Below are 26,210 nucleotides of genomic sequence, written 5' to 3' on the forward strand. Positions count from 1 at the left end.
TGCTGTCAAGTGGAAACAATTCTTCCTCAGGCCTGCTGCCATTTGGACAGATCCCTTGATCAGCATTTCACATTGATTGGGTTGTCTAGGCTGAAATGAGAAGTCTGCAGTTACTATGTGACTGCAGACTGCCAAATTGTGATCTTGTGTAATGCACAAACTGCCATAATTCCCCTGTATTCCCTATGCGGGTGGGCGGTCACATGACTGAATGTATATGATTTACATACTAGATGGCTAGACACATCCAACTTCTCTTAATAAGAGAATTGAGAGGAGCGTAGAAGTCTAGTCGGCATGTGAATGCAAGTATGAAAATCACATACATGTGGTCATGTGACCATGCACCGCACAGGGAATGTGTGTCAGTGTGCCCATCAGACAGAGTGACTGTAGAGTTTTTTTTATTTCAGCAGGATTTCACATCACAAACTATTTATATATGCATGTAGCTCTTTCAAACACAAGTCCAGCTATAGCATTACATGGCCAGTCCATTCATCTGTTACTGAGAAATCAGAATTTGAATTTATATACAAGAAATAAGGCTAAAGTACTTTCAAAGCATGGAAGTTTTTTTTAAAGCCTCTTCCATTCTGGATTTGTGGGGCCTCATAGTAGAAGTCCTAATTGAGTATCCGCCACATAAAATATATACATTGGGCTCACAGAAAAGAATATCTCACAACTTTGCAGCTCTTACAAAGTAATCCTACCTCTATTGAAGCCCGTGTTCCCACACACTGAGATACCCCTTTCATGGCCTTCATGAGGTTTGGTGATAACAAAAGTGCCCTCATACACAGTAAGATAACCTTACAGTGAACTATTTCACAGTACCCACAGTTGCACAGTATGTTAACCCTACAGTACCCACCCACACAAAGTATGATACCCTCACAGTGACACCCCAACACAGTATGATGGCCACACAGTCCACCACACACAGTATGATGGCCCTGACACAGCCATCTACACAATATGATGGCTCTCACACAACCCTTCACACAGTATGATGGACCCCACACAATTGTCCACCCTGTATAATAGCACGGACACATTATAATGACCCCTAATAGCCCTCCAAACAGTATAATGTCTCCCACACAACCCTCTACACAGTATAATGGCCCCCGCACAACGCTCCACACAGTATAATGGCCCCCACACAACGCTCCACATAGCCCTTCAAATAGTATAACGGCCCCCACAGAACCCTCTACACAGTATAATGGCCCCCACACAACGCTCCACACAGTATAATGGCCTCCAAATAACCCTTCAAATAGTATAACGGCCCCCACAGAACCCTCCACACAGTATAATGGCCCCCACACAACACCTAATACAGTATAATGGCCTCCACGTAGCCCTTCAAATAGTATAATGGTCCCCGCATAGCCCTCCTAAATAGTATAATGGCCCCCACATAACCTCCCCAAATAGTATAATAGCCCCCCACATAGCCCTCCAAACTGTGTAATGGCCCCCATATAGCTCTCCAAATACTATAATAACTTCCCATAGCACCTAGTTTGAGGCAAGTGTCAGGACGCAGACTACTGCCTGTTTAAAAAAAAATGTGTGTACTAGATAATGAAAGAAAATCCTCATTTAAAAGTTTTGTCAACTATTTGCCTTTCAAGGGACTCCTTCCTAAACCCCTCAGCAGGCTCCAACACTCACAGAACTTCAGAACCTGCTGAAAATAATAGTTCCCCTCACAGGTACACCCAGTGTGGCCGAGACGTGACCAAAAACCACTCTGACATGTTTGTTAAAGGTCATGCACTTTTGCAGGTAAAATTGGTGCAAAATCATGTGACCCTTGAAGGGGTTGTTCACTAGTGGATATTGAAACTCCTCTCCTGGACTGGTGCTGCTCCTCCATACCCACCAACATCCAGCAGGGTTATTATGTGAGCACTGCAGCCAATCTCAGGCTGCTGATTGGCTGCAATGTTGACATTTTTTCTTTCACTTGGACGAAATGTGAATACTGCAGCCAATCAACAGTCGCTGATCTGCTGCAGTGCTCATGTGACACCCCTATTGGATATTTATCTTAGCAGATTGATGGGAGATGTAGGGCTTGGTGAGTATTAACATTTTTTTTTTTTTATTATTTTCCCCTCTCTGGGTCTGTTGTTCAGTAGTTGACAACCCCTTTAAACAATCACTTCAATAACTTTGAGAATCAATATAAGACTCAACGTTGGCACAGGTTTTTCCTGCTGTGGTCACTACATGTGAAGTTACCATTCAAAACATATGCCATAAAGGTCACTTCTGGGATCCTCATCTATAAGGAAAACTGAGATTACTGGATTTTTTGGACTGTAAAGCCCAATTTTTCGCAAGAAAATAATCTTGCTGAAAAGTCAGCATCTTTTAGTCAAGAGGCAGCTTCTTATGATGGAGGAAAACACTGACTCAGCCTCCTTCCCGATCACTGAAAAAAGCATGCAGCAGTGCAGCTCTCTCTCCTCCAGCCCGACAGTGATCAGTTTGATCGGTGCAGGGCAGGAGAGAAAAATACCAGGACGTGCCTTCATTAAAGCTGCACAGATGCTGCAAGTCCTGAGTAGCTGAAGAACTTCTTGGGTCATGTGATCAGTCACATGCCTGGAAGTAAAAATGTGTTAATGTACACACTTGGTTGTGTATGTTTATGTAGCAAAACTGTAGTGTGTATGTAGCAGAGTTGCGTGTGTAGCAGAGTTGCGTGTGTAGCAGAGCTATGTGTCTGTATATAAAGCAGAATGGAGTGTGTATGTGCTGTGCATGCAACAGTGTTGTGTATATGTGTGCACTGCAGAGATTGTACATCATGTATGTGCTCTGTGTGTATAATGCACATGCTGCAGAGAAACACTAATAATAATAGATCTATTGCCTCTTTCTTTACTTTACCCTAGAGTACTTAAATTAGTGATATTGAACTCTCCACTTCTTTACACCTCCACGGAGGTCTTAAATTAGTAGTAGATATATTTTGCTATTTTCTGCTGCCTAAATCTGGGGTGTGTCTTATAGTCCAAAAAATAGGGTAATTTTATCAGTGGGCTCTGGTACTTTAGGAAGATGGAAATCATAATTATTTTCCAGAGGTTAGTGTAGTTCTCATGCTTATTATATACCTTTTGAGTTTTCTTTTATTAAATATAATGTAATTTTAATTAGTTTACAATGTGCAGATTATAGATAAGGACATATAATTTTATGTACTATATTTTGTGGTTTCTGTAGCCCGGCGCCAAAAGAAGACACCAGAAAAGTCAACTGGCAATAAAGGTACAATGCAATAGTGAAAGCCGTAAATACTGGTGTCACTGCTCCGTTCTACCTCTTCTACTGCTCTATGTCTTCTACTTGGCCATGGTGCCCTGTCCTGCATTAGACTGCACCCATGCATTTACTTATGGCTTCATAAAGGACCAATGCTGCTGTCATCAACGTTCTAATGCCCTAGATTTTCTAAGGGACCCTCTGCCTTCCCTCGGGCACAGTGTGATGAGGTCTATTAGCTTCCTTCTTTGTGATAAACTGTTGTCTCCTGATATTCCTGCTGCTGACCCTGTTAATGCTATTGACATTGTCTACTTTTCTGCCGCTCACCCTTACCTTCACCAGTCTATCATTTTCAACCCAACTCTACTTGCTTTGCTCCTCCAACTATAATTTCTTGTGGTTGACTTCTCATCTATGTTACAATTGTTGCTGAAAGCGCTTTCTCTCCAGGGAAAGTGACCTGGTGATTTCCTGATGTAAAGTCCACACCACCATACAAAGGTTTAGAATAAAGACTCACAATCCCTTAGTTACCCTGCGGGTCCACATCACTAGTTTATTGTTAAAACTGGAGCAAAGAGCGTTAGGCTATATTCATACTTTGCTTTTTTTGCTGCTTTTTTTCCTGCAGCCAAAACCTGATCTCTTAATAGTGAAAAAGCTGCAGACAAAGAAAGCAGATTTTTCTGGCTTTTTTGCTGCTTTTTTTGCTGGGTTTTTGCTGCATTTTTCAGGATCCCAAAGTCAGCATTGCTTCCACCATGCAATCATGAGCATTACAAGGTGTTTAACCACCAATGCAAGACAAAAAAGTTTTTTATATCTGCAAAAATAGTGCCTATTCTGAACATAAAAGTTCATATGAGTTCATGAAAAAATACACAATTGCAAATTTAAAAACAGCGGGGGAAGTTGAATTGGTTGGGCATTGTTTACCTAATACATTGGCAGTGCATTGAGTTGGTAGGCATTGTTTACTTTCACACATTGGTAGGACATTGTTTACTTTCACACATTGGTAGGGCATTGAGTTGGTTAGGCGTTGATTACATTCACACATATCACTGATTTAATTGAACTGTACTAATACTAACTGCCATTCTCAGGTGATGAAACCAAGACATTTTGGTTTAAACTTGTGAAAATCCCAAAAATAAATGGGTTTCACATCCTGTTGTACCTGCAGTTCTTTTCACCAAAAACGCTCGAAAAACTGATGGCAACGTTTTTTGCTGCTTTTTTAGCACTTACTCATTGCTTTTTATGGGTGAAGAAATGCTGCAAAAACTCTGAAAGATTTGACATCCCAGTAGTCTTTAAAGCAATAAAATAAACTGGTCTTGTCTATTCTTTTTATGCCCTTTAACAACTATTTCTGATGTAATGGATAGAATATAAATCATAATGGGCATTCTTCAGATCCAAAGTTACTATTACCAGATTCTCAGTAGAGCTATGTTCCTGCCATGGACATAGTCAAAAGAGGTGTTCAGGGTTCTGTCTATATAGTGACACCATCACCAGTTAATATTTGCTGTGTTTGTGCATCAGGCAGAATAGATGGCAGAGTCTGACTGTTGGGTTTCAAATAGGGGTACAAAATAACAAATTTTTATTCTGTGGGAGGCACACAATATGGATAGACCCTCAATGTTGCTGAATTTTAGCCTTTGCACGTAGCTTTCTATTTAAGTCTAACTGAATGCAAGGCTTGCTCCTCAACAGATGCGTGCATGTGAGTGCTTTGTAGACTAGATTTTAAAGGAATCTATCAAACATTTACCCCCTCCACCTCAAACCATTAATGATTGTGCCACCCTTTAAAAGATAAGCCACTTAATCCCTTTATGACCACAAAGCTCTGCTCCACCAGTGAGAAATCACTTTTTGAAGTTGTGTGCGAAGTGCATTGGGGAGTGATGATGCACTTACAGCTTCTCAGCCTCATGCTATATTCCCGAATTAGCAGCATACTCCCCTGGCGAATTGACAAGTCATTTGCTCTAGCACATGGCCACTGACCTGTCAATGAGCCAGAGGAGCATGCTCATAGGCAGGAAATACAGCGTGAAGCTATAAGTGCATCATTACCTAATAAATTTCCAGACACAACTTCAGAACATGATTTCTCACTGCTGGAGCAGTGCGCTGGGGTAATAAGGGATCAACTCACATGGCTACACAATCATATTAATGGTTTGGGATGGTTGGGGTAAAGTTTTGGACAGGTTTCCTTTAATACATCATGAATCACTGACTGTTTTTTTCTTGGCTGTTTTGCTTACAGACTGCAAAGCAGAAATTGCCTTCCTCTTAGATGGCAGCAGCAATATTGGACAGCGTCGCTTCAACCTACAGAAGAACTTTATAGCTAAAGTAGCCTTTATGCTGGGGATTGGAACAGAAGGACCTCATATGGGAGTGGTACAGGCCAGGTAATATGTCATTAATATCACAGTTGAACTTTATCTTGGGTGTGTTATTCACTACATACAGTGGGTGATATAAGTATTGAACAGGTCACCAATTTTCTAAGTAAATTTATTTATAAAAGGTGCTATTGACATGAAATTCTCACCAGATGTCGATAATAATTCATCCAATCCACACAGACTAGCCATACCATAGATGTCCATAATTTAAGTTATGTGTAACAATGAGAAATGACACAGGGAAAAAAAAGTATTGAACATGCTTACTTAAATTGATTTAATACTTTGTACAAAAGTCTTTGTTTGTGATAACAGTCTCAATATGCCTCCTGTATGGAGAAACTAGTCGCAGGCATTGCTCACGAGTGATTTTGGCCTACTTTTCCACACAAAGACTCTTCATACAAGGAGCCCATGGAGGCTTCAGGATTTGAACTCTGAGCTTTTGTATTCAGGTCAGGTGATTGGCTGGGTCATTGTAGCAGCTTTATTTTCTTTCCCGGAAACCAATTGAGAGTTTCCTTGGCTGTGTGTTTGGGATCATTGTCTTGCTGAAACATCCACCCTCGTTTCATCTTCATCATCCTGGTAGATGTCAGCAGATTTTTATCAAGAATGTCTCTGTATATTTGTCCATTCATCCTTCCTTCAATTAAATTAAGTTTGCCAGTGCTGTAGGATGAAAAACAGCCCCACACCATGATGTTCCCACCTTCAAACTTCACTGTTGGTATGGTGTTTTTTTGGGTGATATGCAATGCCTTTTCGCCTCCAAACATGGTTTGTATTATGTCACCCAAAGAGTTCAATTTTTGTCTCATCTGACCAGACTATATTCTCCCAGTATTTCACAGGCTTATCTAATAGTTGTTGAGCTAATGCACTTGAACAGAGCGTTGGTGAAATTTATATACTTTGCTTTCTTAGGAGGTAGGAAACTGAACAAACTGACTTGTTGCAAAGGTGACTTCCAATTATACATCTATGTCAATGGGACTAAATGAAAAACCTGAAATCAATTATTAAAAAGTGTGCAATATTTTTATCCACAAAAGTGTAATTCTGGGTTTTCTTAATTCTACCTAGTGAGCAACCAAAGACAGAGTTCTATCTGAAAAATTTCACCTCTGCAAAAGATGTGGTGTTTGCAGTAAAGGAAATCAGCTTCAGAGGAGGAAACTCCAACATAGGTAACAACACATGAAATGGGGAAGACCTAAAACGTGAAAATTGTTAGTTTCAGTAATTTTCTATTCACATAGAGCATTATTGGAAATAATATGTTAGCAGATGAAAAATATTACACAGCTGCTCGCTATATATTGGGGGCGACACATGCTGCATTAGTAAAAAAGTGTTTAGCTGATCCACTTTATCATGAAATGTATAGATTAGGAATATTTTGGAAAAAAGTAATTGAACATTGCCTCCTCTGTGGTATAAAAATAAGTCTGAAAGGTTTGTCCATCTTTACTGCCATTTTTCTATTACTTCAGTACAATAAAAATAAAGCATTGATGGAATCTCCTATCATTTAGTGTCTATAGCTGCTATGGTGACGAGTGTGCCATAGTAACAGACTACACACATGTCCTGTGTAGTCAGATACTGCATTGGTTGTTATGGGCTAGTGTACTATTTTTCAATGACAATTTTTAAAAGTTTATTAACCCCTTTACCCCCGAGGGTGGTTTGTATGTTAATGACCAGGCCAATTTTTACACTTCTGACCACTGTCACTTTATAAGGTAATTACTCTGGAACACTTCAATAGATCCCACTTGTTCGGAGATTGTTTTTTCGTGACATATTGTACTTCATGATAGTGGTAAAATTTCTTCCATATCACTTGCTTTCATTTGTGCAAAAAACTGAAATTTGGCGAAAATGTTGAAAATGTTGCTATTTTCAAATTTTGAATTTCCATGCCCTTAAATCAGTCACACAAAATAGTTAATAAATAACATTTCCCACGTCTACTTTACATCAGCACAATGGAAGGATTTGGAACCAAAATATTTTTTTGTTAGGGAGCTATAAGGGTTAAAAGTTGACCAGCGATTTCTCATTTTTACAACAAAATTTACAAAACCATTTTTTTTAGGGACCACATCATATTTGAAGTGACTTTGAGGGACCTTTATGACAGAAAATACCCAAATGTGACACCATTCTAAAAACTGCACCCCTCAAGGTGCTCAAAACCGCATTCAAGAACTTCACAGGAATATTTGGAATGTGGAAAAAAAAATGAACATTTATTTTTTTTCACAAAAATGTTACTTTACACCCCAATTTTTTTATTTTCACAAGGGTATCATTAAAAAAGAACCCCAAAATTTGTTGTGCAATTCCTACTCAGCACGCTGATACCCCATATGTGGGGGGAAACCACTGTTTGGGCACACGGCCGGGTTTGGAAGGGAAGGAGCAATATTTGACTTTTTGAATGTAAAATTTGCTTACATAGTTAGCGGACGCCATGTTGTGTTTGGATAGCCCCTGATGTGCCTAAACAGTGGAAACCTTCACAAGTGACCCCATTTTGGAAACTAGACCCCTAAGGGAACTTATCTAGATGTGTGGTGAGCACCCTGAACCCCCAGGTGCTTCACAGAAGTTTCTAACATTGAGCCGTAAAAATAAAATTTTCACATTTTTCCAACACAAATGTTTTTCAGCCTCCAATTTTGCATTTTCATAAGGATACCAGGAGAAATTGCACCATGCAATTTGTTGTGCAATTTCTCCTGAGTAAGTCGATACCCCATATGTGGGGGAAAAACACTGTTTGGGCGCACGGCAGGGCTCGGAATGGAAGGAGCGCCATTTGACTTTCTGAATGTAAAATTTGCTTGAATAATTAGCGGACGCCATGTTGCGTTTGGAGAGCCCCTGATGTGCCTAAACAGTGAAAACCCCCCACAAGTGATTCCATTTTGGAAACTACACCCCTCAAAGATTTTATGAAGGGGTATAGTGAACATTTTGAACCCAGAGGTACGACACAGAATTTGATAATATTAGGTCATCATATTGAATAAGTTGTCATTAGTCTTGAGCGCAAGTGCTCGCTACTTGAGTTTGCATCAGGTACTCAGGTATGCACCAAGTATCGCGGGTACTCAAGTGATATGCTCGAATCCCCGCCCCGCATGTTTCACGGTTATTAGACACTCAAAAAAAAAACATGCGGGGATCGCTCGTGCATGGCAGGCAATCCCCGTAAGGTTTTTCGTTTTTTTGCTGTGTAACAGCTGCAAAACATATGGGGCGGAGACTCGAGTATGTCACCCGAGCACCTGATTCAAACTCAGGTAGAGAGCACTTGAACGCAACACTAGTCGCCATATCGTCGTCGTCTTTTTTTTTTTCTTTACTTCTGAAAAAATCCCAACACAACCCTAACCCTAATACAACCCCAACCCTAGCCCTAGCACAACCCTAACTCTAGAGTTTATTTTTTGCCGTTCCTCGTGTGGTATAAGTGATTAGACGACTTTATTCTTCAGGTCGGTGCGATTACAGCAATACCAGATTCATATCGGGTTTTTATGACTGACAGCTGTCACACACTAAAAAAAAACTTCTTTTTTTTTTCAAAGACTAGTTTTTGCATGGTCATATTTTGAGAGCTATAATTTTTCCATATTTTGGCCGACAGTCATGTGATGGCTTGTTTTTTGCGGGACAAGTTGACGTTTTTATTGGTACCATTTTCGGGCACGTGACATTTTTTGATCGCTTTCTATTCCGATTTTTGGGAGGCAGAACAAAACCAACAATTCATGAATTGTTGTTTTTTTTTGTTCTGCGTGTGGTAAAATTGATAAGGCAGCTTTATTCTTCGGGTTAGTACGTTTACAGTGGTTCCACATTTATATTTTTTTATGTTTTAGTGCTTTTACACAATAAAAACTATTTTATAGAAAAAAGAATTGTTTTGCATCGCTTTATTCTGAGAGCTATAACTTTATTTTTTGGCTGATGGTCCTGTATGGTGGCTTGTTTTTTGCGGGACAAGATGACATTTTCAGCGGTACCAATTCTAGCTACATTTGTCTTTTTGATCGCGTTTTATTCCATTTTTTGTTTGGCGGTATGATGCTAAAGCATCGTTTTTTGCTTTTTTATTTTTTACCGTGTTCACTAAAGGGGTTAACTAGTTGGACAGTTTTATAGGTCAGGACGTTCCGGAGTCAGCGATACAAAGTGTGTACTTTTATTGGTTTATTTTTTTTTTTCATAAGATTATTTATGAGTACAATATATTTTTATTTTTTTTGATTATTTTTTCTTTATATTTTTAATTTTTTTTCCCACTTTATTACTTTTACACATTGTCCCACTATGGGACTTTCACTTTTTGCAGCCTGATCGCCTGTATAGCACAGGAATGCAGCACCATCCCTGTGCAATACAGCTGGTCAGCGCTGCACCAAGAGAAGTTATTTTTGTCATGCACCGCGCATGACCAAAGTAACTTCCTGCCTCCTGGTGACCCGGATGTTGTCATGATGACATCGGGTCACCAAGAGAACATCCGGGACCGGACTCGGACGCCGCTGGACGCCGGAGAGGAGGTAAGTATCGCTCTTAACTCCCCCCTTGCTCCCGCAATGCTGTGATCAGTTTCGATTGCAGCATTTTGGGGGTTAATGTGCAGGGAGCAGTGCGGGACCGCCCTCTGCACATAACACCTGGCGGCGATCTCGCCAAGGCGTACTAATACGTATCAGGCTCTTAAGTTCCAGGGCGCAAGTACGTATTAGTATGCCTTAAATTCCCCCCCATGAGTATGATGATATATATGCATGTTTTCTTTAAAGAGAATCTTTCACCAGCTTTTGGCTATTTAATCTGAGAGCAGCATGTTGTATGGTCAAAGACGCTGATTCCAGCAATGTGACATTTACTGGGCAGCTTGCTGTAGTTTTGATAAAAGCACTGATTTATTAGCAGAAGATTATCAATAGAGGACTAGAAACCTGCTGTCATGTGGTCGTACATATGCATGAGATTAGTATAACCCCACCCCCACCACTGATTGGCAGCTTTCTGCCTGTACACAGAAAGCTGCCAATCAGAGGTGTAGGCGGTGTAATACAGAGCTCAGCGTTTGGAGAGCTGCTAGATCTGCAGCAGATAAAACAGGGATTTTATCAAAACTGCCTAATAAATGGCACATCACTGGAATCAAGGTCTCTACACTTATATCATACTGCTCTCAGGTGGAGGTAGCAAAAACCTGGTGACAGATTCCCTTTAATTATCTGCAGGTTAGCATGATTTGGAAAATTATTCTAAATCTGTGTAATTTGATAATGATAAGTATTATTTTCTGATGAATTTTCATTTTTATCTTCTTTAAAAACAGGAAAAGCAGTGAAACACACTGCCCAAAGCTTCTTCACCAATGCAAATGGAGTACGGAAAGGAATCCCAAAAGTCATGGTGGTGTTTATAGACGGTTGGCCCTCTGACAACATCGAAGAGGCGGGCATGATAGCCCGAGAATATGGCATTAATGTCTTCATTGTGTCTGTGGCTCCCCCGGCTCCAGAAGAGCTTGGAATGGTGCAGGACGTGGCATTTATAGATAAGGTAATAACAATCAGATGCCCAAAGGGGTTTGTATGCAACAAACTTTATTTTCTCTCTAGCCGTAAATTGTGAGTAACGCCGATTTTATTATTTTTAGCTAGCGCAAGATTATGGGCTGAAGAAACTTGTAAATGGAAAACCCCTTTAATGAAGTAGAAAGTTATAATAATGCTTTACTCCTCTAATAGCGATTCAAGATAGATACTTTATTAAAGGGGGTTATATATGATTAGGAAGTTGAATCTATTGTTTTTCCCCAGAAACTGCACCATGTGTGACTGGGGGATGTGTCTGCTATTGTGGACCTGTCCCAAGCACAAAAATACACAATATACAGACATGGTACTCATCAGTAGAAAGAAATAATCCTACTATAATATAATCCTTTGGTTGGATAATTGTTTCGTGCAAATGATTGGGAAGACCACCTAAAGAAGACCAGGACCACCTAAATGAAACAGGGAAAACACATCTTCATATTCCATCGTTATTATTGTGGTTATGGGAAATGAGCCCTCTCCAAATAATAGAAAAAAAAAAAAAAGAACTTTAGTTTTTGCATGTGAGTGTGGTCCTCAGTCAAAATGATTATACGTAGCAAATATATAGACAACATTCCTGGTGCTTCTATTATAAATGATCACACTATAGTTTGTGCGCTCTGATCCACTTTTTGCATCTTCCTAAGATAGCCACCACATCTCAGATGTCCCTGCGCAAAAATTGGAAAAATGTGATTCCCACTTGCCTATGAATGGACCAGCAGAGGAAAACGGACAGGATGGACACAGCAATCTATTAAAGGACTGAGGGTCTGGGCGATTCTCAGACTTAAAATGGTCTGTGTAGAAAAGTCTACTGCTGTGGTGATTATTTTGGGGAGATGCAAGGGCAGGACCAGAAAGCAGAGAGACAGGAGGCATCTGACAAAGGTCAGATATCAAGTCTATTATAGTTTAACCAGTGACTCATATTCTGTATTTACTGCATATTAGAGCAGTGATTGCTTCCAGAGTGCAGATGAGACATCATACATTGGGTTAAAAACTATTCTGCAGACTTTTGTTCACTTAGCACTATTAATTAATCATTATGGAAGCAGTGAGGGGTGAACTGACCATTAAGAGCAGTGTCTATATGCCCAAAACCAATAGGCAGGCGTGGAATTAGAATATTTAGCAAGTTCTCTACTTGAATGATAAAGGTGAACATACCAGGTACCTGCATAGCGAAGCACTAATTTTATAACTAAAATACTCCAAATATTTTATAATGTGGCAAGGGGTGGTGGCTGTCTAACTGGGCCTTCACCCACTCCTCTCTTTGCTTCTTGGCATCTATCACTTTTTAGATCCATCGGTCATGGCCGTATTTGTCGCCTTCGTGGGGATGGGGGTAGAGGTAGGTGTGGGAGGGGGTGGAGGACCCACTGGTACTTGAGCCTGTGCGGAGGCAAGTCGCTTGGCCCTCCCATGGGCCACAAACCAAGCCACGGTGAGAGGTCTGACCTCCAGCTCTAGTCCTGCAACTAGCCTCCCTCCAGGTTTCCCCGTGGTCTTCTCCCCCAGACCACCCAGTCTAACTTCTTCTTCAGGCCTCGGACTCTTCTGCCTCCACCGCAGTCCGAGATGGGGGCGGGCACCACATGCAATGAGGTTCTCCCGCGCGATACCAGCATTCCGCCAGTTAGAAGGGAAATCCCCCTCTCCATTGTGCTGTCCTCCAGTTCCTGCACTACCAGCTCCATCAATTGTCACAGTTCACAGTGTCCTCTTCCGATGCCTGACTGCGTGCTGAGTGTGAGGCCTACTTCCACCTTCCTTCCAGAACCATCCTCTTCTTCAGCACTTGCTGCCATTTCCGCCTGGATTGCTCTGTGTGAAGACCGGGGTCTTCTGTGGGCATAATACTACTCAGACAACATATGGTGAGGGTAAAACAGTGTGGCAATACTTTATTGAACCACCAAACACAATAAACACATAGAACAGTCCCTGGAAATACCCAAGATGGTACAACATTACACAGTCTCACCCTACCGCTCCGCCCGCCTGGGAATAAAACAGCTGTGACTTTGGGACTTCCAGGGCCAACTACCTCAACCAGTGGTCCCCCGCTTTTGGCGGGCCCCCACAGAGACAAGGTAGCGGCAAGCTTAAAGGCCAGGAGACCCAAGGGTCACACCCTGGCTTCTCAGAGTTTCCATGGGGCCAGATTGACCGGCTAGTCCCAATCTGGCTTTTCTGAATGTCTCCATGGGTTCCAGGCGACCGAAGGCTCCGACCTAACAACCCCAAACAACATATCCATGGGACTAGGTGACCTCATTGTCCCAACCTGGTTTCCCCAAATGTGTCCATGAGTTCTCTGGTGGTCAATGGAGCAGATCTATATCCTTCCAGTCAGGGCCATGTACCCTTAGGCTGGAATCCTGTAGAATCCAAATCTGTGTCTCTCTGGATGGAGCCATGCTACCGAACTACTGTCCTGAAGAGTTGCCCTGATCATTGATTCTTTTTGATTCTGCTTGCAGTAGGATAGAAAACCCTTTTTATATTTAAATCTGTCTAAGGTCATCATTCACAGGTTGGGGGGAAAGGTGCAGGGCTCCGGTCTCATTGTTTGCACATTTAATCAATTTGCATAGTTGGTATCCTCCTGCTCTTGTAAATCAACAACTAGCTGACTTAGTACAATATGCAATTAGCATAGTAACAAACACCATTGTTCACAGACCAATAGAAATCAATATTCAGGATAATACAGATACTAGTCTGTCCTTCTTGACCCACAAACACAAACAATCAAAAGTCAACACAAACACAATAGTGGATTTCTCTTGACCTAACAAATCTAGATGTCTAGCTAATTAAGATTAGAAGGTGTATTGTCACACTCTGCACATAGCGGGGACCGACCTGCCCCAGTCATCACCTCTCCGGGGCTTCTCTTGCCATTGCAGCACAATACTGCTCACTCCTCAGCTCCCAGCAGACTAATAGCGCCGGCCTTGCGCATGCTATGTCACTGCTCCACCTTTCAGTGGGTGGGGTTTCCTTTGGCACACCATCTTGTTCTGCCAGTGCCTCTGCCTGTTTCCTCTAGTCACATCTCAGTTGGTGGGCCTTCTTCCACTTAAGTTTCTTGCACGCTGGCATTTCCTGTTAAGACACTTCCTTCTGTAGGCAAAACCATTGGAGTGTTGAACACTTCTTTGCCCATTTTTGTGTCTTCTACACACAATGGGCGGGTTATAATTTTCGCACTGCGCCACTAATCGCCATCGTGCTCTGTGCCATCTTAGACCACATCATCTTCCATATAACTGAAGTCTTCCCCACATCCCTTTGTTCTTTTGGTTGCAAGACCCAATCCTGCTGACTATGACAAATGTAATGTGGCACAGGGCGGTAGTCGTGGGTGAGGTACTAGTGTTCTACACCCTAGCACGCTACTGGAAAATGGGAGTCCTGGATGGGTGTGCTACACCCTTGCAGACTACATGATCCAGTGACTTTGGCTGGCCACGATCAGATGTTGTGAAGTTTAATGAGGGAGACAATCACTCAAAAATAAACTGCCTTTTACTAAACAATAACATAGGGTAGAGTATGTACAGTGGATAGCGGGTGCAAATCTTCATGGACATTTCTCTCAACACAACGAACATCTTCACACACATTCTTTCTTTCTTTCCTTCCTAACCTCACTCTGTTCTGCCTCAGCTAGATCCTCTGCCTTCACCACAACCCCGCACAGTGCTTCGGGAACTCCCCTTGTCCCCACTAACGGTACTACAGTCCAGTAAGCGAGAGTTCTATTTCTCAACCTGCGGTTCAGAGTCCTTTTTCCCCTAGGGAAGCAACTTATGCCACTACAGCTATTACTTAGCTTCCCTCCTTGACGACACCTTGGAACTACCCCACGGGTCAATCTCTTTGTCTCACATTCCCAGCTCCAATTCGTCCCATTACTTCCTCGGCTTGCGAACTCTGGACTATCCCGCTAAGCTCCAGATCCTGTCTCCTCTCACTTCAGGGAAACCCACTTTAATGCGACTCTGCTTGATAGTCAGACCATAGGTCTGCTGCTGCTGCAAGACCCTATCTGACTCCTGACAGGAAGTTTCCCTCCCACTCTGGGTTAGTCCCAAACATTAACTCTGTCTCTCCCTGTTAACTACCTAGTCCTAGGCAGCACACTACTCTACAACTAATATCACGCTACACTAAACATACTACACATCACATCATATTAATACAAATGTCTTCTGGGGGGAACGTGTTCAGAACTTCCATCTTCTTAAACTAGATTAATGTGGAATGTGAATTAATAATCCTGTATGTACCAGTAATTGCCTATAATGATCTAAACCTGTGTGTCTGCTCTAAGGCTACAACTTTAAAGTGATGTGCTACACTAAAATAATGTACATGCCTGCTTATGTACCTACTGCATAACTTTCTTACACTCATCTATAACTTGTAGAACCAATATACATATTCAGTATCACAGACATTCAATGCCTTATTAGTTATCTTGTGCCCCATGTGAAGATGACACAGCATGCCACAGCATATCTCACTTTTTTCTAATTGCCCCCACCCCACTTCTTCCCACATCACATCCTTCCACACAGGTTTTAGATTCCAATAATTTATGAGAATTAAGCTATACTCATAATACCTTAACTGAGCTCAAAACACAGAGCACCGGAACCAAGCTTGTTACAATAGTAGAGCACCATAATTAAAGTTACTATAAGTCACTATAAACATAGCACCACAACCAATCTCACTAAATAAAAAAACACCAAAACAACCAAGCTCACTACATATATACAGGATCAAGGCCACTACATAAATACAGCACCACAACCAAGCCCACTACATAAATACAGCACCACAACCAAGCCCACTACATAAATACAGCACCACAACCAAGCCCACTACATAAATACAGCACCACAACCAAGCCCACTACATAAATACAGCACCACAACCAAGCCCACTACATAAATACAGCACCACAACCAAGCCCACTACATAAATACAGCACCATAACTGTTATAATCTGCAACAAACTAAGGAAAGATGGGGAGAGCTGTCCCTACAATAGGACTAAGCTGAGTCCCTACGTTGTAGCGGGCTGCCTGTTCCTTGTGAACAGACCCGCCTTCGTCCTCGGCTAGTCTGAACGGAGACCTATGGAATAAAGGGAGGGGTCCCTAAAAGAACTAAGGACTGGGACAAAAATGGGACACCTCCTAACAGAAGTTGTTACAAAGCAAAAAGACAAACTAACAAAAAGTACTAGAGGTCCCAGAGGACCAAGCAAACTAGAGAGAGATAGGCACAAAAGCACCTGGCTAGGGAGATAGTCAAAACAACAGTGAAGTCCAGCAAAGCCAGAAGGGCGGAGCTGGAATATATAGGCAGATGGTCACGTGACCGCAAAAGACCAGATAGAAACAAAAACAAACAGGAGGGTTCTAACAGTACCCCCTCTTTTATGAGGATCCTCCGGATCCTCCAGGCCTAGGCCTATCCGGAAATCTCCTGTGGAAAGCTCTGACAAGTCTAGGGGCAGAGACATCATCCGCGCTTACCCAGGAGTTATCCTCGGGACCGAAACCTTTCCAAGCGACGAGATACTGCAATCTCCCTCTATGCCATCTAGAATTCAGGATACGAGAAATTTCATATTCGCCGTCTTCCACCACAGGAGGAACTCTGACAGTAGCATCCCTATCCGATACGTCAGCCTTTTTCAACAAGGAAACATGAAACACAGGATTAATCTTCCAGGAGGAGGGAACCTTCCACCTAACAGCAGACTGGTTAACCACCAGAAGCACCTTAAATGGCCCCACAAACTTAGGACCCAATTTTTTAGAGGGAATCCTCAACTGCAGATTCTTTGAGGACAACCAAACCATATCACCAACAGTAAACAAAACTTCTTTACGTTTCCTGTCAAAATACTTCTTGGACTTTTTGTTAGACTCTTGAAGGTTACAACGTACATTAGTCCAAACTCTCTCCAAATCACCAGAAAAATTCTCCTCCTCCGGCACCGCCGACCCCAATTGGGAGAACGAACCAAAAGACGGATGTCTCCCAGAACAACAAAAAAAAGGAAAACACCAAGCAGAGGATGATGTATGATTGTTAAGAGCAAATTCTGCGAGTGGCAGAAACTCAGACCACCCCTCTTGATTGTCTGCCACAAAACAACGCAAAAACTGTTCAACATCCTGGGTCTTTCAGTCTGTCCATTAGACTCAGGATGATACCCAGACGAAAATGACAAATGGACTCCCAACCTGTCACAAAAAACACGCCAAAAGCGAGCCACAAACTGAGGTCCCCTATCACAAACAATGTCGGTGGGAACGTCATGGAGACTGACAATTTCCTTAACAAACGCCTTAGCGAGTGTCTTAGCGCAGGGTAGCTTAATGAATGGAACCAAATGACACATCTTGCTAAAACGGTCCACGACCACCCAGATGACAGTGAAACCCTCGGACACAGGAAGGTCAGTAATAAAATCCATTGCGAGATGCGTCGAAGGCGCACTAGGAACCTCCAGAGGGCAAAGCAACCCCGCAGCAGGGGTATGTGAAGCCTTTGACCTAGCACACACCGTACATTGACGCACCCACTTGATGACTTCCTTCTGCCACCCAGGCCACCAAAAACTGCGACTGATAAGTCTCTTAGTCTCAGAAATTCCTGGATGACCTGCCAACCGAGACTCATGATACTCCACAAACAAATCTCTCCTAAAGGTTCTAGGCACAAACAACCTCCCATGGGGAGTGTTAGATGGGGCATCCTCTTGGGCTTTCAGAATCCCATCTTCTAAAACGGAGTCCAATGCCGCCACCACAACTCCTTTCTGTAAAATGCTCTCCTCCTCCTCGGTACCAACCATGGGAGAAAAGCTGCAAGATAAAGCATCGGCTTTAACATTCTTAGTACCAGGGATATAAGTAACAGAAAAATTAAACCGAGAAAAAAAAAGTGCCCACCTAGCTTGACGGGCATTCAAGCGTTTGGCAGCATCCAGATAGATCAAATTCTTATGATCTGTAAAAAACCTGAATAGGAAATCTAGCACCTTCCAAAAAATGACGCCAATGTTCAAACGCGAGTTTAATAGCCAGCAATTCCCAATTACCAACATCGTAATTAAGTTCGGTTTCTAAAAATTTTTTCGAAAAAAAAGCACAGGGATGTACTCCACCCTTGTTCTCCTGAGACAAAACTGCACCGACCCCCACTGAAGAAGCACCGACCTCGACCACAAAAGGCTTGGTCTCATCAGGCTGCATAAGGGATAGGGGCAGAACTGAACCTCTCCTTGAGATACACAAAAGCTTCAATGGCCTCAGTAGTCCACTGGACCGTATTCGCACCTTTCCTGGTGAGATCGGTCAGTGGCTTAATTATAGAAAAATTCTTAATGAATTTCCTGTAATAATTGGCGAAACCCAAAAATCTCAGCATAGATTTCAAACCAACAGGCCTAGGCCATTCCTGCACAGCCTGAACCTTCACCGGGTCCATCTCAAAGCCATCGCTGGAGATAATGTAGCCCAAAAAACTAATTCTCTGCACAGCGAACTCACATTTCTCCAGTTTAGCAAAGAGTGAATTATCACTCACAATAACTGCAAAACTTCACGTACACTCTGCCAATGGGACTCTAAATCAGGTGAATAAATCAAAATGTCATCTAAATACACAACCACATTCTTACCAATCAGAGGTCTCAGGATGTCATTAATAAGGTTCTGAAAAAATGCAGGTGCATTGGTAAGACCAAAAGGCATCACCAGATTCTCAAAATGACCTACCGGAGTGTTAAAAGCAGTTTTCCATTCATCACCCTCCTTCATTCGTAAGAAATTGTATGCCCCCCGGAGATCAATTTTAGAGAACCACTTAGCCCCCACTAACTGGTTAAACAAGTCAGGAATTAACGGCAATGGGTAGGAATTGCGTACGGTAATCTTATTAATTTCACGAAAGTCCAGACATGGACGTAAACCCCCGTCCTTTTTTTTAACAAAGAAAAATCCAACGGCCACAGGCGACTTAGAAGGTCTAATGTGACCAGCAGCCAAGCTCGTCTGTATGTATTCCTCCAAGGCCTTTCTCTCAGGGATAGTCAGATTAAATAAGCGACTCTTGGGAAGAGAAGCTCCCGGAACAAACTCAATGGTGCAATCATAATCCCTATGAGGAGGTAAAACTTGCGACTCCTCCTCTGAAAAAACCTTCCAAAAACCCTGAATAGGTACAGGTAATTCCCCTTTGTCCACAGCCGCAATACAACCATTACAACATTTATCATAGCACTTCGGACTCCAAGATATAATCTCATTAGTAGACCAGTCCAACAAAGGATTGTGCAGTTTTAACCAAGGCAAACCTAAAACGACTGGAGAGGGTAAATTATTTAATACCACCAAATCCAAAATTTCTTGGTGAATGCCATTGATAGTGAGGGGAAAAGCAGCAACCTTGTGAGTAATACATTTCAAAGGAGTGTTATCAATAGCAATCACAGAAATAAGAGATGACAAAGGTTTGGATTCCAATTTAAGTTTTTCCAAAAACCCCTTATCAATCACATTAAGTGTTGAACCACAATCCACAAATACCTGAAATTCAATCAAATCTTCCTGCAGTGCGGTACTCCCTGAAATAAATACTCCCTTTGAGCTCAAACAAGTAATACGGGCGTAACAGACCTTTTTTTTTTTCTTTACTTAAACGAAGCTCACAGTTCTTAATCAAATGGTCAGTTTTACCACAATAAAAACACAATCCCTTGGAAAACCTGCGGTTTCTTTCCTGAGAGCGGAGTGACATCGCCCCAACCTCCATCGGTTCTCCGCCGTCTGAGCAGACTCTCTGGGGACTAGAAGCTGCCATTGCAGGAATTTTTTCATCATTAACCCTGGCACGCAGTCTCCTGTTCACACGTATAGCTAATTGCACGGCATCTTGCAAGGTCTCAGGTGCAGGAAATGCAATCAGCAGATCCTTAACCCTTTCACTTAGACCAGCAAGAAAAAAAACATTTTAACGCCGAATCATTCCATTTCACTTCTGAGGACCACCTTCTGAAGTATGTACAATAATTTTCAACATCACCTGACCCCTGATTCAAACGCCTCAATTCTGTCTCAGCAGATGAGACTCGATCAGGATCGTCATACAATAGCCCCATAGCAGAAAAAAAATCTTCCACTGACCTAAAACACGGATCATTAGGTGGGAGAGAAAAGGCCCACCCCTGTGGTTCCTTGCGCAAAAGTGACATGATAAACCCAATGCGCTGTGATTCATTCCCAGAGGACCTTGGTCTCAAACGAAAATATAATAAACAAGCATTTTTAAAGTAAAAAAAATCTTGTTTACCATAAAAAATATCAGGCAGTCCTACCTTTGGTTCCACAAAATGCGCTCCAGAGCAGCTACTCACGTGTTGCCGGAGCTCGGACACTTCCAGAGACAATCCCTGCAGGCGTTGAGCCAAATCTTGTACAGAAACCATACTGATGCCCGGATTTCTTTCCTTTTTTTGTTTGGGCTGGACTTACTGTTATGATCTGCAACATAAACTAAGGAAAGATGGGGGGAGCTGTCCCTACAATAGGACTAAGCTGAGTCCCTACGTTGTAGCGAGCTGCCTGTTCCTTGTGAACAGACCCGCCTGTTCCTTGTGAACAGACCCTCCTGTTCCTTGTGAACAGACCCGCCTTCGTTCTTGTCTAGTCTGAACGGAGACCTATGGAATAAAGGGAGGGGTCCCTAAAAGAACTAAGGACTGGGACAAAAATGGGACACCTCCTAACAGAAGTTGTTGCAAAGCAAAAAGACAAACTAACAAAAAGTACTAGAGGTCCCAGAGGACCAAGCGAACTAGAGAGAGATGGGCACAAAAGCACCTAGCTAGAGAGACAGTCAAAACAACTCTGAAGTCCAGCAAAGCCAGAAGGGCGGAGCTGGAATATATAGGCAGATGGTCACGTGACCGCAAAAGACCAGATAGAAACAAAAACAAACAGGAGGGTTCTAACAATAATCAAGCTCAATGCATAAATACAGCACCATAATCAAGCTCACTAGATAAATACATCACCATAATCAAGCTCACTACAAAAACACAGCACCAGAATTAAGCCCACTAAATAAATGCAGGACCACAACCAAGCCCACTACATAAATACAATACCTCAATCAAGCTTGCTACATAAATACAGCACTTCAACCAGTTCACCACATTAATACAGCACCACAACCAAGCTCATAATCTAAATGTATCACCAGATACAAACTGTACAGAAAACAATTGTAAAGATTGTAATGTCTGGTTAGCACTTTACCATATTAAGTTTGAGCCATGTGAATTTACACCTCCCAGTATAACCTTAATAATGGAAAGGACATGCTAAGAGTTGTTGTGTCACAAACAAGAATGCTATCACAAATCAACACTCTGCATACCATACTTTTAACTACATTACTAATAAGACACAGTCAGGGAGTCCGTGGCACAATAAACAATGATATTCAACGATATCTGATGGGAGTCGTTCTTTTTGGCCGTGATCAGTATTTGGTCGGTATTTTACATCAGTATTTATAAGCCAGGAACAATTAGAGGAAAAGTATAATAGAAACAACGTTTGGTGTACAAACACTGATGTAAAATACTGAACGTGTGAACATAGCCTTTGGCTACAAGTTCACTGCACACTTCTTCTGCATGTCACAAATAGCACATCCTGATTAAAAAAATATGCCTCTTACTGTACCCATGAATAAAAAAATATGCTCCATAATGTGCCTCTGGGAAGCATATTATTTTCAAAGTACCCCCTGAAAAACAAATGCCACCAAAATCTGCCCTATAAATAAGAAATATGTGCCTCACAATGTTCAAAATATCCTACTATATGAACACCTATATAAAAAGAAATCACTACAGTACGCCCACAACGTAAAAAACACAAGTAAATCCACAAAAGAACTGTATTGACATGTTGATTTTCACGGTTCTGCAACTGTTATTTAAAAATCTGGGATCCCATGTTTTACTAATAAATCATGGTACCTTATTATTTTGCAGGCTGTCTGCAAGAACAACAGTTTTTTCTCCTTCCACATACAAAACTGGTTTGGCACCACAAAGTACGCAAAGCCTCTGGCCCAGAAGTTGTGCACACATGAGCAGCTATTCTGCAGCAAGACCTGTTACAACTCCGTCAACATTGCTTTCCTGATTGATGGCTCTAGTAGCGTTGGCGACCAAAACTTCCGTCTCATGTTGGAATTCATGAGTAACATTGTGCGCTCATTTGAGGTCTCTGATGTGGGGGCAAAAGTGGCTGCAATCCAATTCACCTACGATCAACGCTTAGAGTTCAATCTGAACGATTACTCCAACAAGGATGATGTCTTGAGAGCCATTTATAATATCCGATACATGAGTGGAGGCACTGCTACTGGGGACGCCATCAACTTTGCTGTGCGCAATGTATTCCAGCCCACCAAGGATGGACACAACAAAAACTTCTTGGTTATTATAACAGATGGGCAGTCGTACGACGACGTCAGGGGTCCAGCCATCACGGCACAAAGATCAGGTAACTCTGGTTTTCAGTGTGGTTCTGCAATGTGCTTTGCCATTGGCACAGTACCCCCCAAAAAAATTGTAAGGGTATGTTCATAGAAGTGCAGAAGAACCAGTGATGATGTCAACAGTGTAACATGACCGCATAGGCGGATTATAATGAGGGCAATCCGGGCTACCGCCCGGGGCCCTGAGCCTGCAGGGGGCCCGCGGCTCCGGGCGGGGTGTCTAATGCCGGATTGCCCTCATTATATGTGCGGGCCGCCACGCTACATACCGGTAGCAGTGGCGGGAGGGGGGGCCCCGGACCGCTACTCCAGCAGCGGCGCACGGCCGCTACTTCTTCATCGGCCGGGCCAGCACTGCAGCATTTAACTTCCCTGTGCTGGCCCGGCCGCGTCATTGCTAGGAGACACGGCCCTGTGCGCGGCCGTGTCTCCTAGCTGTGACATCACGCAGTGTGCGCCCGGCCTGCACTGCTGCAACGGAGAAGTCAGAGCAGGCAGGAGGAATGGAGCCAGGGGATGGTGAGTGTGTGTGTGTGTGTGTGTGTGTGTGTGTGTGCGCGCAGGCAGATATCATTGTGTGATGTCTGTTTATATGTATTTTTTTGTTTCAAATGTGTTTATGCGTGTATGTATATGTCTGTATATGTTTGTGTGTGTGCGTGACTGCGTGCGGCCTCCTGCTGATTATAGTTGGCGTCGTGCGGCCTCCTGCTGTCTCTGGGGGGGGCGCCGTGCGGCCTCCTGCTGTGTATAGATGGCGCTGTGCGGCCTCCTGCTGTGTATAGATGGCGCCGTGCGGCCTCCTGCTGTGTATAGATGGCGCCGTGCGGCCTCCTGCTGTGTATAGATGGCACTGTGCAGCCTCCCGCTGTGTATAGATGGCTACGTGTGCTCAATATTGAGTCATACAATTAATGTAAGGCTATGTGCCCACGATACAGAAATGTTCCGGATTTTTTTTGAGCGTTTCTGCATTTCCCTGGCAGAAAAAACGCATGCGGATTGTACATGTGTTTTCCTGCCAGGGACATGCGGATGTGAAGCGTTCTTCACTTGCATTTCCGCATGCGGGTTATCAAGCGCTTTTCCAAGCGATTTTAGCATCACTTTGAAAGTGCTTGTCAACTTGGTTACACTATATAAATCCATGCAACCAGCATGGATTTATATATTGTGACTGTAAAAGAATGGTAAAAAATAAAAAATATATACTTACCTTCTGATGGCCTGCTGACGTCAGTGGTCGCGTGACCCGTCACATGACTAAATGACGTCACGGCAGGTCCTTTTCAGACCATCGCGAGCTGCCGGCAAGCCAGGACGCATCGGATAAAGACACCGGGGGCCATCAGAAGGTAAGTATAATATTTATTTTTTATTGTATTCTTTTTTTTACAGGTTCTATGGTACCCGGGTCCGGAGGAGAGTCTCCTGTCCTCCACACCCGGGTACCATCTTCACATTGAAACGCATGGATTTCGCATGTACAGATGCAGGGATGCGGATTCCATGCGATCTAATGCAAGTCAATGGTGGCGAAAACGCCGCGCTTCCGCAAAATAATTGGTAATGCTGCGGATTTTTCCGCAATGATAATCCGCAGCGGAAATTTCCGCAGCATGTGCACAGCACATGCGGATTATCATTGGGGAACATGGCAGACCTTCTACCAAGCGTTTTTTAAGCGTTTCTGCAGCGGAATTGCCACTGCGGAAACGCTTAAAAAACGCATAGTGGGCACACAGCCTAAAAAAAATTATAATTAATATTGTGCCAAATTAATTTCACGTGAACTATCACATGAGCTATCACAGGGGATCATGTGACATGTCACGTGATAAATCAGGTGTGTGTGTGTGGGGGGGGGGGCTGCGCCTTCTAAACTGCCCGGGGCCCTTGCTACTCTTAATCCACCCCTGCATGACCGGAGTCCACAGGTCTGGCCAGCTGGAGTGTGCAGCATAAATACGCACTGAAGAGATGTTACACAGCGCAGAAGTGTGGAGATAGTAACTTCATCTCTACTTATGTGCTGTATAATATATCTTCAGTGCTTAGTCCTTTTTCTTTTCTATGTTGGTGCATGTCTATGATTGGTCAGCATCATACAGGGAGAAGTACACGCCCACCTATCTAAAGTTAACTCATTAGGTGCCAAAAAAATAACTCGAGAAACACCCAGAAATGATTTGAAAATGTTGGATGGGTAAAAAAAGATCATAAACAGTGAGTATAGGTACTGTGAGAGATATAGCCAAAATGTAAAAAAGGAGTATAGAGAAAGTCAGTTATATAAAATAATGAATGCGTGGTGATATCCGAAGAGAAAAAAAAATACGGTAATTTTTTTTGAAAACACGATGGAAGGGGGACTAGGACACCATTGTAGAAATGCAAGGGAAAACAGAAGAAATAAAAAAAAGGGGGAATAATCTGGTAGAGTCACGGAATGGTTGGGATAATTCCACTTAGATAAGGGAGAAAACTGAGAAAGCAGAAGGGAATGGGGTGGAGAGATGAAGGATAATGAAAAGTGGTAAAGAATTGTATCTGACTTATAGTGTGAAGGAAAGAACAGGTGCATGAGCTCCGCGGTCAGCAGGTTCAATGTATGAAGCGAAAAGAAAAGCAATAATACAAGGAGAAGTGTAGTTTTATGGGAAAAAGGTGAGTAAAGGGTGAAAGAACCTATTGTATGAAAAATAATAATAAAAAAAGGAAGATAGTAAAAGGGGGAGGGGGAATACTGGAAAAGTGAAAAAGGAAAAAATCATGTGAGAAGGAATTTTGTGTGCTTTAAAAAATGGTAAAAGAATAAGTAGGTTAAAAAAAAGGGGGATTAGAACCGCAGTCATGATGAGAAAGGGAACAGCAAATTGGGGCCTCGAGGGGGAAAAGGGGATAAATTACTGGCATATCTAGGGTACAATGGAATAAACAAAGTGCAAGTCCAATCGATAAAAGAAATAAAAATATAGGCAAACATGTTAAAACAAGTAATACTTGCTAGAGATGGGGTGCACCTTACGAAGACTGGAAAACATGTATTTGGAAGTCGCCTTGCTACACTCATCAGAAGAGCTTTAAACTAGAACAATGTGGGAAGGGAAGCAAAAGGCCAGAAAAAGCCATACAACTGACAAATACTATTGAGATCTCTGCTACTGGAAGTGGAAAGGAAGAACAAAGACAAAACAATTTAAATAATAAAAATATGGGA

The 26,210-nt window shown here is 42.5% G+C and overlaps 1 protein-coding gene across 2 annotated transcripts in view; it reads left to right on the plus strand.

The window, feature by feature from the left end:
* COCH (cochlin) overlaps positions 1-26,210 on the plus strand; it is a 62,903-nt gene that overhangs the window by 30,934 nt on the left and 5,759 nt on the right. For both annotated transcript variants that reach the window (XM_073637562.1, XM_073637563.1), the window contains 5 exons: positions 3,250-3,294; positions 5,579-5,726; positions 6,810-6,913; positions 11,101-11,327; positions 22,479-22,995. In XM_073637562.1, coding sequence (XP_073493663.1) covers positions 3,250-3,294; positions 5,579-5,726; positions 6,810-6,913; positions 11,101-11,327; positions 22,479-22,995 — 1,041 coding nt within the window. The remainder of the gene's footprint in view (positions 1-3,249; positions 3,295-5,578; positions 5,727-6,809; positions 6,914-11,100; positions 11,328-22,478; positions 22,996-26,210) is intronic.

Source organism: Phyllobates terribilis, unplaced genomic scaffold, assembly GCF_046119375.1.
Source record: "Phyllobates terribilis strain yellow unplaced genomic scaffold, ASM4611937v1 Scaffold_7__3_contigs__length_470593459, whole genome shotgun sequence".
Taxonomy (NCBI): Eukaryota; Metazoa; Chordata; class Amphibia; order Anura; family Dendrobatidae; genus Phyllobates; species Phyllobates terribilis.